The sequence below is a fragment of the Procambarus clarkii genome, chromosome 37 (genome assembly GCF_040958095.1).
Source record: "Procambarus clarkii isolate CNS0578487 chromosome 37, FALCON_Pclarkii_2.0, whole genome shotgun sequence".
Lineage (NCBI taxonomy): Eukaryota > Metazoa > Arthropoda > Malacostraca > Decapoda > Cambaridae > Procambarus > Procambarus clarkii.
The window spans coordinates 27,441,623-27,456,033 of record NC_091186.1 but is presented as its reverse complement, the minus strand read 5'-3'; the positions used below and the strand labels follow the sequence as shown (position 1 = coordinate 27,456,033).

Genomic DNA, 14,411 nt, shown 5'->3' with positions numbered 1-14,411 from the left:
GGGACAGGCAGCCAGAGTGTATTCATACATGTTAGGCTTATGTCAAATTTTCCCACAATTGGGGATCCTGGGTTCAATTTACCAGCTGAACAGAAATTGTTGGGCATGTTTGTTTTCACTTAATGCCTCTGTTCACCTAGTAATAAATAGATACCTGGGAGTTAGGCTACTGTTGTGGGGCTGCATCCTGAGAAAGGTCAGTAGTTCAACCTTGGAGGACCTCTATTAATGGCTAAAGTATATACTGTACAGTATATTGTATTCACAGACATCCTGTCCCTCGACAATAGGAATTATCCCAACATGTGACTGCATTGTTTACAATGTACCAGCAGACATGGCAGCATATGATTATAATTCCATTCATTGAATATTTGCATATAATTCAAATAATAATGGTACATTTTGACATTTCTGTGATTTGGATATTGAGTAATTTTATGATAAATGTTTAAGACGTGTTTATTGGAATGTTATGTGGATAGCTTACTTTTGACCTCAAGGTCTTCAATACTTTGTTCAGTGCCATACTTAAGTGTTAGGGAAATGCTTTTGAATGGTATTGGAGTATTAGAAAAAAGGATGTGTATCGAATAACATGCTTTGAATGCATAAGATATTTAGAGGACACATAGGCAAGTTCTACTGCTTTACTCTAATATTCTCATTCAGTTGAGATCATGCTGAATTAATTAGCAGGAAATTGTTTGAAGTATGCTGGTAAAAGAATTTGAAAAAGTCGTGCACAGGTAACTGAAATTCTTCATATCTCTCTACAGACAGAAGAAGATCCGTCCCAAGCAAGACCAATGAACGAGAAGTTCGTTATTACTGACTCGCTGGAAGCAGCCAGCTCGCACAAAGTGACATCACAAACGTCGTTTATTGACATTGGAACCCTTGACCTGTCATTACCCAAGAGATTTTCTAAATATCTCATCAAAAAGATTCTGACGACCCGGTTTGTTCCACACAGACATTGGAAGCCTCCCCAACGACAATTTGGCAAGTATAGAAGACGTGTGCCCGAAAAGTTGTTCAACAACCAGCAGTATCCCACACTGCGTTACAGTGTTGTTCAGGATGGTCTGTACTGTGCTCCATGCGTTGCCTTCCAGAACACTGATGCCATTCTGGTCGGGAAGCCTCTCCAGGACTGGAGCAACGCAATTCGTCACACATTGTATCATTTACAGTCAGAAGGACATTTGTTCGCTTTTCATGTAGCGGCCAAATTCTTGAGCAATTATGAAACTGAAAGGTCAGGCAGTGACACGGAGTCTACAGAGTTTTCACCACATGTTACTGAACAAGAACCATCGGGTAATGATATTAAAGAGATTCCTCCATCCCCTTGAAATTGGACCTTGGTCAGTTATCTAATTTATGGCTTGTGCTTTATTTCAACACTATATCCGTCTCTTCACTATCAGATTTGTTTTGATACAGTATTGTTTTACCATTTGTTTAGCATGGGCTTGGAAAGGAGTTTACTGAATAATGTATTATTGTACTTGGAAGGTGTTTTCTAACTACTCTATTGTCTGTGTACTGCATTAAATGAACTTGGAAATGTAAATGAAAATTATAATACAATACGTGCATTTGTGAGTAAAGGATGACTACCATTGCTGAGTGGGGTATAGCCTACTTGGGAAGGGGGTATTTGCCAGTGTTTGGAGTAGAGTGTACCTGGGTTTACCTACTGGTTTTGTGAACATGGTGTACTTCAGTGGAAAATATGTGTGTTGTGAGCATAATGTTGTAAGGGACTTCGCTGCCCCATTTGTACTAAAAGTGGGATAGCTAGGCTGGCTGACTGACTGAAGAGACTGTACTTTATTAACTAAATAATTACAAGGTGAGCACTTCACCATACAGTATGTACTGTATGAGGTTGCCGACTCTGTCTCTCGGAGATGCCAAAAGACACTTACTAGAACAGGGAAATTTCAGTGGTGAGCATATCAAGGAAAATACAAAATTCATTTAAAAAAGTCCACTCAGTGTGCTCTAAATAAATCCAGGAATTACTACTTGCAAAACAAGGTTACTGCATTTTGATCATTACAAAATATCACTCATTATTGTTATTTTACATGTGAACTAGAATCTGTACAAAGACTAGCCACCCTGAAGGCATCGACTAAATTATTATTTAAATACCAAATTTTGTATGGGGGGGGGGGTGTACCGGAGAGGAGTGTGTGGGGGTGTGTGCACCTGGGAGGAGTGCATATGGGTGTACCTGGGAGGAGTGTGTATGGGTGTACCTGGGAGGAGTGTGTACAGGTGTACCTGGGGAGTGTACCCAAGAGGAGTGTAACATTTAGTTGTGTAAGTAGATGTGACTGTTGGTGTTGTGTACCCTAGTGGGGAGGTGGTGTCTACCGATTAATCTGCAAAATATGTGTATAAGAACATAAAGAAGAGCTCATTTGCCACTTGAACAAGAGGGAAGATGAAGAAAATATAATTTAAGATAAAAATTTAAATAAAGAAAAAGAGGTGAAAAATCAAATCCCCATAACTGATTATGGTGTTATAATAGGTTTAAAACAAACGAAAGAATTTGTGGTGTTTGTAAAATGCTATAGGAAGTAATAACACCTGGTATTGCATGTATATGTAAATATAGATTTTACACTTCTTGGGAACAATTGAAAGAAAACAATGGTTTTTGCATTTTGCCCAGCAGGCAAAATTGCTCTTGAGTAATATTTAATGCATTGAAAATTGCTCTTGAGTAATATTTAATGCATTGATTATTTATTATTTATTATTATTATTTACTATTAATGATTACAAATCATTATTTACCCATAGTCATGGGTACCTATGGTTACCCAATTTTTTCTATGTTTATTATCATGGGATTTTCATGAAAGGCAGACCATTGTGGAATGACTTTGCAAGGCATAGCAACGAGGAGATATGTAATCAGAAATTTGATTTTATGGAGAACTTGCTAACTATCTTTGTCGAGTGGGGAAAATGATATGAACAGTCACATCCCAACTCTAAGAAAGCAACACCCAGGAATGAGAACACAGGTGGTTAAAGATCGGTAAATCCAAATCCAAATGAGGGAATGGAAACAAAAGGTGTCACAGTATAAAATTGCGGGATGAAGAAAAGTGATTCTTGAAGACAACATGGCCTGATACCCAAAATAAGAGATGCAAAAAACGGTAGCCTAGAAAATGTTTGACAAATCAAGTAAGGAAAAAATGCAATGAAGAATGACCAGAAAGGCAGATTTATGTAAATGCTTTGCTAGAGAGTATGCAGATAGTCACAGAATGCAGTTCTTGTATAAAAATGCATAAACATGCTCAGAAAGAAAAATGCCAGAATTCAGTGTAATGAAATGCCTCATTCTGGGAGAGCCTCGGTGGCTTTCTGTAGCCATCTTTGCTGAGATGGCTTCCCACTACTGAGTCGCGTCTGCCATAGGATTCTTGTATGGTCTGTCGGGGACCATAGCTAGAACTCCCTCACCCTCCTTAACCCCTCAGAGGTGTAAGGAGCTGAGGATTGTTAAGATCACCCTCGCCAATAAAGCATCCAGAAAGTGAGCAAAGCAATGTAGTCAACTGTAAGGTTCGCAGAAAATGAAACACAAGAGCCTAATGGCTCTGTAAATGATTCATTTAAATCCAAATGATTTACTGAAAACTAGCTTGAACCCCATAGTGTGAATGGCCATCAGCAGGTGGTGCTCCTGGTTTCTACTGCAGCAATTACTCAGTCCGGAGTTCTGAAGCCATGAATTGACACACCTGGTAGGGGTGAGGGGAGGAAGTCAGCCACCAGAATGAGGGGGTTTCCATTACACTCAACACTTGTTTTCTGGAGGAGCTTCTATTGGCTTCCTGAAGCTAAGTAATAACAAAGAAGATAGAAGACATTGGACTTGCCAGGAAGGATGTGTGCGGCAACTATATTCACAAAGATGAGATTCCAGACCGGGAAATTTGACACAGGACAACACAAACTCGATTGGAACTTGGAAAATTTGCCAGATAATGAACTATCAGGATCATGTTAGATCCTCCCCATACCAATGAACCCAAAAATCAGCCCATGACATATTAGCAATACAGCGGCCAAAGCCATGAACTTGTAAGCATCATGGGCATCAGGGTAGACCACAGGCTGGCTAAATTTAATGATGCTATTGACAGCTGGGTGGGCGGCAGCTATCAGCTGGATGGTGCCTAAGAGCTGGGTGGACAGCACTTCGGATTCGTAGTCCTGATGTTCCAGATTCGATCCCCGGTAGAGGCGGAGACAAATGGGCAAAATGTTTTTTCACCCTGATGCTCCTGTTACCTAGCAGTAAATAGGTACCTGGGAGTTAGACAGCTGCTACGGGCTCCTTCCTGGGGGTGGAGGCCTGGTCAAGTACCAGGCCGCAGGGACACTAAGCCCCGAAATCATCTCAAGATAACGGACAACCTAAGACAACTGTGCCTGGAGCAGAAAACCAATGACACTGGACCAACAGGCAGGGCATCCACTGAAGCAGAGTGGGTGGTGTGCAAATAATGATGAACCACTGTGATGGGATACAATACAACAAATGATGCAACTCTGGCCAAACAAACCAAGCATCAATCACCAAGGAACCATGTCTGGAAGGTAACCATCTCACTCTTTGACAGAAAAGGAGAAGGCTGCAAACAATCACTCACCAGGGCCAAAAGAACAGAACCCATGCCTGTGGAGGAGAGCATGAAGCTCCTCAATCAAACAACAGGTGGTGAGGCCCAACAAAAATGCCACCTTAAGAAAGACATCCTGGATGGAAGGGGCCAAAAGGAGGAAAGAAACAGACCTGGTTGAGAGATCAACATGACTCAGGAGGTGTATGAGCTGCCTGGTGGCGAAGGAAAGCACAAGGCTATTTGCAAAGTGATACCAAAGAGGTGTCAGCACACAATATCAACAGGAGCAGCTCCTCCTAAGCTGAATGATGAGAGGTGACAGTATTAGTCATAAGTTGCTGTTAAACAACTAGACAAAAAGGACAAAACTACTGGAACAGACATGGAAGAAACATGCGAGACAAGGTGGTGAAAGGTGCACCAGGAAACTTCATATTGTCACAGTGATGGAAGATACAGGTGGGACACAAACAATTCAGTTATTTGTGCATAATACAAATGGGGATGAACTAGCATCAGAAAATCCAGATGCATAGATCAGGAGAGAAGGTTGAACCAGCAAGATATGTCACTGCACTGATATCAGGGTTCAGACATTGGACAAGCAGAGCTGGAAACAAAGGCTTAAACCGTCTGGCCAAGGAGCCAGAAGTTTACCAAGCAGTGTAACCAAGCAGGACACCCAGGTTTTAGGGACGCTTGTCCGAAAAACTGACACAGAATGCAGCCATTAGAATGAACATGACTTCGAAGGACATTAGTAACATGCCATATAAACAAGTGTTTGATCCTTAAAGCAATCCAAAATAATATTTCTCCAAATACTTACTTCGGGAGGCGAGTTTGGACGCGAGTTTGTTGATACGCGTACAGCCGACCTAGCGCGTTCGTCGCCCCTCCGCCCCTCAGTTTATTATTGTCTGGCGCTCAGTGACTACCCCCACATCAATTCTTCTCGCGGATTTTCAGTGTTTTGTTGGATTTTTGGTGATTTGTCTATACAATTTGTTATTATATATCTCACCATGGGTCCCAAGAAAGCCAGTGGTAAGGATAAAGGCCAGAAAGCTCCTGTGAGGATGACAATAGAGGAGAAACAAGAGATCATTCGGAAGCATGAGAACGGTACACGTGTTGTTGAACTTTGTAGGCAGTACAACAAAGCCACATCAACAATATGCACTATACTTAAGAAGAAAAATAAGATTATGGGTGCTAAAGTGGCAAAAGGAGTAAGAACATTAACGGCACAAATACTTGAAGAAGTGGAAAAGTTGTTATTAATTTGGATACACGACAAGGAGTTGAGGGGTGATAGTGTTTCGGAGGCCATTATTTGTGAGAAAGCCAGGGTGTTGCACGAAGACCTTCTAAAGAATACCCCTGCAACGAGTGATGCAGATAAGAAAGAGTTTAAGGCAAGCAGGGGCTGGTTTGAAAAATTTAGAAAGAGAAGTGGTATCCATAGTGTTACAAGGCATGGGGTTATGTGATGTGATTATGGAAGGGGACTCCCCTTCCAAACAGTAACTCCTCTCCTCCTCCCCCCTCCTCACCATCTTCCATACGCCTACAGCACTCGACAGTAAGGTAAGTAATAACTGGAACACAGTTTTGTAGGTTTATTTAGATGAATTAGGTATAAAAATTTAGTTTGATGTGGGGTTTTTGGGGTAGTCAGGAACGGATTAATTCATTTCCCTTTATTTCTTATGGGGAAATTAACTTCGGAATGCGAGTTTTCGGAAGGCGAGGCGTCTCCAGGAACGGATTAAACTCTTATTCTGAGGTATGCCTGTACCTCCAACCACAAGGCCCTGCAGAAACGTCAGTGACTCGTGCATAACCCAACTCTCCACCTCGTTGGCCTGGCCTCTTGGGCAAATTCCCAAACACCAGAGAAGTAACTGATGGTGCAGGAGTGTAAACGAATGCGTAGGGAAGGGATGCCCCAGACACATGCAGTTCGAAGCAAATACACACAACAAGTGAAGCTTGTAAACACACATGTTTACAAGTTTACATGTGAAGCAAAAACTAAAGGTTAAGAATGGTAGAAATGTGCAATTCATTATTGGCCAAAAAGGTTCCTACCAATACAGTATAGGCTCCTACCTATATTGCCCAGATTTTCATGTGACAGGCATGAAATGCTACAGATTGAATAAAAATAAGAAAATAGCTTTACAGAAAAGTCAAATAGTTCCTTAGAGCCAGAAGGAAATGGATTTTAAAAAAGCAGCAGAGAGAATTAATTATGTTTGAATAGAAAAAGTAACAGACAGAGAGTTGTTGTTGATTGAGCAAGTTATGTGAGAAGGCGGTGGATCAAACCATCAGTACTGTAGTTTCAGAGCATTACATTACAAAGATTATTGGGAAGACAGGACACCACGAGCATAGCCTTCAAACTGTAACTGCACTTAATTAATTACACAACAGTTTTTATACATTACAGTACATTGCACACTTAGATTAGGATAGATATGTAATACACATCAAAACATTCCAGAAAAAAACAAAATGGAAATTCCAGTGTTTGCAAACATACAAGACCTATAGTAAACAAGGAGAGCTATGAATATGAATGCATTTAATAAATGTGACAATGGAGTGACAGCTCATAAAATGAAGTTCAAAAGAATAACAGAAAAGTGAGGAGTTGGAGATCCAGTTTCCTAACAAGCAGTCACAGAGTAACAGTAAACCTAACGGAATCAAACATGGGCACAATTAAAAAGTCTGTGCCCCAAGGTAATGTCCGTGCACTACTGCTCTTCCTCTTATCAGATACAAATCAAACTCAGCGTCGTGTCAACTTTTGCAGCTTGTACTAAGGTGATCATGAATGTTCCCTCAGTGAAAGACAATGAAAAAACTATAAACAATTGGGAAAATAAATGGATTGCACTGAAACTAGCAGTTGAAACCACCGCCATCCACAGCTTCAAGAGCTGCCTTAGATCACATTCCCCATAGGTATTGCTCAGTAAGCACTTATTACAATACTTTTCTGGGAGGGCCCCCTCAGCAGAGCCACAAGCTTAATACCTTGTAGCTGGTGCCATCGTAATGCATGGGTACGCTGGGCAGTTGCCCAGGAGCCCCACAATTCTATGGGCCCCATGCTACCATATTGTTTACGAGTGCTTGGCAGAGTGAGCAATTGCTCGACCTCCCGCTGGAAAGGTCTGGGATTCAAATCTCTCTTTAATTTGTTTATAATATAAATAATTTGTTTATAATATAAATAATTTGTGCATAACTATCTGAGAAAAAAAAGTAACCCTGAGGAAAACAATGAACAAATCCACAAGTGTTAGGCCATAGAGGTAGAACATTTGGTTGACAGAGCCTGGGTGCATGGGGGAATTGTATGAAACTCCAATTTGGCTTCAGAGAAGCTTCAGGATCCTAGTAAGGGAAGTAGCACTCCAGGTTGCAATTCTTTTGACCATATCGTGGTACTGTTGACTAAGGCACTTCTGGGAACATTCCGTGTGTAGGTTCGAACCCTCATCACGGCCCTCGTGGATTTGTTCATTTGATATATCACGTTATTGTGATTTATGTGTGTAAGGCAAACAATGTTGCCATGGAGAAAGTGTCCTATGGTTGGTGTACTTGACCACCAGCAGATGACAGCTGTGGTAACCTGGGCTCCCTGTCATTGTGGTTGTGTTCTTATATGCATCAATATTGCTTTGTGCCACTCACATGGCATAGGACTCGCTCTTCAATGTGAGGTCTGTTGGTGGGGAGTGTAGTAGTTAGCTTCATACTTGTGTGACTATTGCTCTGGGCTCTGCTTTCTGCACATGTTAATGCCTTGTGCTTTAGCTACCAGGAGTGTGTTTGGGTTACATACATCAGGGTTCTTGACTGTGGTTGACCATTGATGTCTGGGCTCTAGATGGCCCATTGGACTGGCTTCCCTGTGTATTGTTATCTAGGCATTACAGTCGCTGGCTGCTGAAAGGAAGGGGGGATTCTTCCTTTTGCTCTTGTGTGATCTGTGGTGCTGCTGCTGTTTATGACTGAGTTCAGTATTCTTTCTGGCATACTGGCTTGCCTGTTTATTGAAGTTTACTACACCTTCAGCCTTTGGTTCCCTGCATTTTGACATGTGTGCTGACAGTGGTTGTGGCAGTTCACTCGGAGGTTTCAAATGTAGCCCCAGAGCCTCCCTTTGCTGTCCCCAGCCCTTCCTCTTCTGCAGCTGGAATAGATTTCAGGTTTATGGAGACTGAGGCAGTCATGGGTTTATCCTCTCTCTCTATGCAGCCTTGTTACAGCTAGGCCAGAGTGATAGCTATACAGCTGTACCTGGGATTGTGGGACAATTGTGCTCTTTGCAGCCTACTGCAGAGGCTTTTCTACCTCAACCAGCCTCTAGATTTCTAAGGGCACCAACAGTCTAATGCAGTCCTTGGGTGGTTTCTGGCATGGGCGCCAATGGAGTTTCAGGCCTAGGTGGTGTTAGTATTCCTGGGCTGTGTCCCTCGGTGGGGCCTGACAGCCGAGTGGACAGCGCTTCGGATTCGTAGTCCTGAGGTTTCGGGTTCGATCCCCAGTGGAGGCGGAAACAAATGGGCAGAGTTTCTTTCACCCTTATGCCCCTGTTACTTAGCAGTAAATAGGTACCTGGGAGTTAGACAGCTGCTACGGGCAGTTTTCTGGGGGTGTGTAACAAAAAAGGATGCCTGGTCGAGGACCGGGCCGCGCGGACGCTAAGCCCCGAAATCATCTCAAGATAACCTGAAAATAACCTCGTATGGAGTGGTCTGTGATGCCAGCCTTTTTTCAGAGTACAGTATGTTCCTTTGTAGCTCTGTGTTTGGGCTTGGGCTGTTTGAATTGGCACCTATTTGTTTGCTGGGGTCTGATATCTTTGGGCCTTGGAGGTTCCGTGTCTTAATTCTGCTCCATGGGTCATGGGTTTGCATCCCGGTCATATTATTTGTGATTGGTATTTCTATGCTTTTTTCAGTGTTGCTTGCATTTCTCTAGTGTGTGTGCCTGTTGGCAAATTTTTAGGCATTTTGCTTGCTTTGCTGTTCCAGCAATGTTTTTATTATCTGTGGCCCACTCTTTGTTTTGTAGTCTATTGGGGGTTTTCTTTGCTTAGCCAGGCTCAGTGCCCTAATCTTTGGGAGTTTTAACCCTGACCTTTCTGCCTCATGTGACATGTGGAGGAGGGGATTGTTATTGCCTTAGATTGGTTGTGCTGCATATTCTGCAGCCTTGTTATCTTTTCTGTTTTCCTGATCTTTTATTTCTCTCTGAAAATCTGTCCTGTTCTTCTGTGAGCAGAGTATGCTTGAGAAGCAACTGAGGAGGACCCCTCCCATAAATCAAATAATAAATGTAATAGCATCCTTTTTGGTCATCCCTCAATAGTTCCTCATCCCCACCCTATTTCCTTTATTGTGGGGTGTTAAGAGGTTTCAGTTTGTTCAGCTTGTGAGTCATGTGGCAGGCTGACCAAGACACCAGGTGACCTGGGCCTTTATCTGGTAACAGTCCAACCTGTCCTCTTACAAATTACATCTGAATTTGCCTGTTGGCCAGTATGGCCAAAATGGACATAATTTGAACATGAAAAAAATTGAAAATAAATTTTGGATCTTTTTTTTTTTTTTTTTTTTTTTTACCAAAACAGCAAGTTGAGGGTCCTCTCGTAGGCCAGAAGGGCAGGAAGTTCTCCTAACGTTTTATAAACGTCATGAAAACCTTTAATTGAAAGTTTCCTCTCCTATTCTAACCAAGTAAGCCGGACAACTTAAACAGTAAACAGGACAGTACGTCACTTTTGTGAGCCGATTTCATTTAAAATTATGTCTATTTTTTGGCCATAGCACACGTACGAGCAAAAAGCGGCGTTATTTTCAAGAGGACGGGTTGAACAGTCATCCCGTCACAGATGGGGTAGTTACTCGAAGGCAACAATTGATTGCCTTGTTTTCCCCATACAGTAGCTTCTATTTTCCTCTTAGCAGTTGCTTGTTTTGATGTGGCCATCGTTTTTATTTTATTTTGGTTTTTGTACTGTCTGTGATACCAAGGCTTCCCTCTTCTTGGGGGTTGAGAGAGAGCGAGAACGAGAGAGAGCGAGAACGAGAGAGAGCGAGAACGAGAGAGAGCGAGAACGAGAGAGAGAGAGAACGAGAGAGAGAGAGAACGAGAGAGAGAGAGAGAGAGAGAGAACGAGAGAGAGAGAGAGAGAGAGAGAGAGAGAACGAGAGAGAGAGAGAGAGAGAGAGAACGAGAGAGAGAGAGAGAACGAGAGAGAGAAAGAGAGAACGAGAACGAACCATATTTTGGTCCTGGATCCTAAGAGGTTAGGATGGGTCTCAAAGGCCTTACACTATTTCCTTAGGAAGGCAGTACCAGCCAAACTCAGTGAGTTTCTGAAAGGCTCACCAGAAAGGTGCATTGCATTACATTCAATGCTAATTTTGTTAATCCTTAGATATGAAGGCCTGGGAATCTCTCAATCACCTACATTCAAAACATATTTACAATAGTTATATTCCTCGCACTGAATACAACACTATTTGTTACACCCTTGAACGCATTAACCACTCTGTATGATTAGAGATGCTGGGCCAGTGATACCTGTAGTTTATTATAGAATATGCCATTTCTGTTAATGTCATTTGTGAAAATGTAAAGGTTAATTGGTTTTGATTCTGAAATAATTATGATTGCCTATTATTTGGCAGGTGAATATGACAAGTTTGTAAAAAATATATAATAATTGTTGGGCCTATATGCTTGGAGCCTCAAACCAAGCAAGCAAGCAAGCAATCAAGCAAGCTAAAACTACGATACAGGACCCTATTGTGTTGTTTTCTAGCTAGACATCTTAACATTTTAGCTCATCCGTGGTGCTCGAGAGAGTTACCCATTTTTGTGTTGTGAACGAGTCCGTGACGCGGACTCGAATCATGAAAAAAAATATTTCTATAGAATCCATTTTTTATCCGATCAACTTTGGGATAGTTTACATATGTTCACCATGAAATTTCCATTTTCCTTAATAGCCGCATAGCCTATTTGGGAGAACGGCATGGCATTGCATCATCGTGGTAAAACCATAGTGTTGTTGACACGACGAGTGTAATCGACGAAGTTTTTTATTTGGTGCCGGTCTAACGCATCCTTGTGTGACATTTTATACTTATGTTCTAGAACATTTTATTGCGAACACATTAGTACAAAACTTAAATACGTACATCAAAAATTAATGTCAGAACAGTGAAAAGAATATACACTTTTCAATAAGGGTTTCACCGATATTCCGTCATGGGTAACACTTTGGCCACTTCCCACACTCTTGCGGGTGGGCTGCGACATTGATTCTATATTTATATGCATATGTCCGCGTAGGGAATTTTATTGCAATCTCAGTGATACCAAATTTAACGCTGTAGGACAAATGTGGAGTTGACAATCCTGAAAAAGAGTAGAAACATTTCTTCGCTGTTTGGTGCTCACGGCTAGTGATCGACGTAGTTCTCTATTTGGTGCTGGTCTAACTCATGCTTTGGTAACATTTTATACTTATGTTTTTCTAGAACATTCTATTGCGAACACATTGGTACAAAAATGAAATACGTACATCGAAAATTAATGTGAGGACAGTGAAAAAGAGTACTGTATACACTTTTCAGTGTTGCCGCTCGATCACCCGAAATGCCGCGAGCATCGGGACAAGTTTTTTTTTCGTTTGCCGAGAGCACGAAAGTGTTAAAATTCAGTTCCATAGTATTCCTTCTTGTTCAGTTACTATACCAAGGAAATTCTTATACTTTACTTTGTCACTGTTTATTAAATAGAAACTTTCTGGGAGGGCTGCATATAAGGTCTGAAAGCCCGGCTTGACTCCTCACAACAAAGCCTAAAGTCGACCAAGTTACCCGTGAACGAGCATCAATTGGCACACCTGCAGACTAATGTATATACTGTACTCGTTCAGTTTGATAACATAAATTTTCATGTTACGTGTTTCATCTTGGTATCAAATTGTTCGCAAAAATAAAGGTGCGTATTTTAAAACTAGTCCCATAATAATAGAACAATAAATGGAGTTTTAACAAATATTTTAACTTTTGGACGCTCATCACCACAAAATTATTTATATATTTCCAGTGTTCTGACACAAATTTTCATGTTACGTTTTTCATTTTGGTATCAAATTGTTCGCAATATAAAGACGCGTATTTTAAAACTAGTCCCATAATAATAGAACAATAAATGGAATTTTAACAAATATTTTAAAATTTGGACCACAGCAAATATTTTAAAATTTGGACCACAAAAGTATTTATTATCTTTCTAACATTTATTATCTTTCTGACATCAATTTTCGCATCACGTCTTTCATTTTGGTATCAAATTGTCTGCAATATAATGGTGCGTATTTTAAAACTAGTCCCATAATAATAGAACAATAAATGGAATTTTAACATATTTTAACTTTTGTACACTTTTTGACGCTCATCACCACAAAATTACTTATATCTTTCCAGTGTTTTGACATCAATTTTCGTGTTATGTCTTTCATTTTGGTATCAAATTGTGTGCAATCTAAAGGCGCTCATTTTGAAACCACTCCCAGATTGATCGGATAAAATTAAATTTTTGAACAAATATTTTAATGAGTGACGCAAAATGGAGGCAACCGAGATGAGTCGAGAAAAATATGTGACGACGGACGTTGGCAAGGGAGTGCGATAGTGTTACTAAAGTATATTAATTTTCTTAAGTGTATACAGGTCTGTGAGATTGTAAATAAATTCTTTGTTTTGTTTCTTATCTTTTCTGGGGAGGAGGGTAGGGGGATGAAAGAAGAATCAAGTTGTGCAGATTTTTCTGTGGGATTTGACCCCAGGGTGGGCTTGTGGAGTCAAAAACTCCCAGGTATACTCCAGGTATTGTAGACCAAGAGTGGTTTATGCCTTATGTACAGTATTATGGCTTGTAGCTACTTTTATATCTTTGAAAAGAATTATATATGTAAATATGAGAATTATTAAAGGAGAAGTCTTCAATTTGTTGTTTCAATGTTTGACCTTTTTTGGGGGCAAAGAGATTTGAAATTGGTTACGAGTTTTATGTTGACGCAAGCAGAGGTACCTTGAGCTACAGAGAGAGTAATCACACTAAAGTGATGTATCGGTAAGAAAATCCGTTGATTTTTTCTTACCTTGAGCTCTGTGGAACTGACTGTTCACTCAAATCTAACCTTAAGCACTGTGAACTGCTATCGACCAGTACACTCGGGAATGAAGGTTCCTCGAGATGAAAAATGACATGTAAAGAGGTTATGCAACCAGTCATGATTACATAGGTGTCATGTGTGTGTATGTGACTGTGTGCACGTAGTGACATACATGCTTCCTTTTGCTCAATTGTACCTGCTCCTTTATCTCCCCATCCCTTTATCTATCTCTTTCCCCTACCTATTTCACACTATCTTTTCTTTTCACCCCTCCTCCTGTCATCATCTCGCTATAAATTCCCTTCCTTTGCAAAGGCATTCGATAAATGTGACCATGGAGTGATAGCACACAAAATGAGGTCAGTGGGAATAACTGGTAAAGTAGGATGGATGGTGGATGGATGATTTTCTGTCGAACAGAACACAGAGTAACAGTCAACCATATAAAATCGAGTCTAAGCGCAGTTAAAAGCTCTGTACCTCAGGGTACAGTCCTCGCACCATGGCTTTTCACT

At 40.9% G+C, this 14,411-nt stretch overlaps 1 protein-coding gene across 10 annotated transcripts in view; it reads left to right on the top strand.

Annotated features, from left to right (window-relative positions):
- The window catches only part of LOC123765886 (protein bric-a-brac 2), a 146,750-nt gene that overhangs the window by 52,502 nt on the left and 79,837 nt on the right, over positions 1-14,411 (top strand). For 2 of the 10 annotated variants that reach the window (XM_045754731.2, XM_045754743.2), the window contains one exon: positions 780-2,453. The exons of 7 other annotated variants lie outside the window; for them this stretch is intronic. In XM_045754731.2, the coding sequence (XP_045610687.1) occupies positions 780-1,358 (579 nt within the window). In that variant the 3' untranslated portion in view covers positions 1,359-2,453. Of the gene's footprint in view, positions 1-779; positions 2,454-14,411 lie in introns of those variants that run through there. One more of the 10 variants, XM_045754741.2, reaches the window with a different exon arrangement.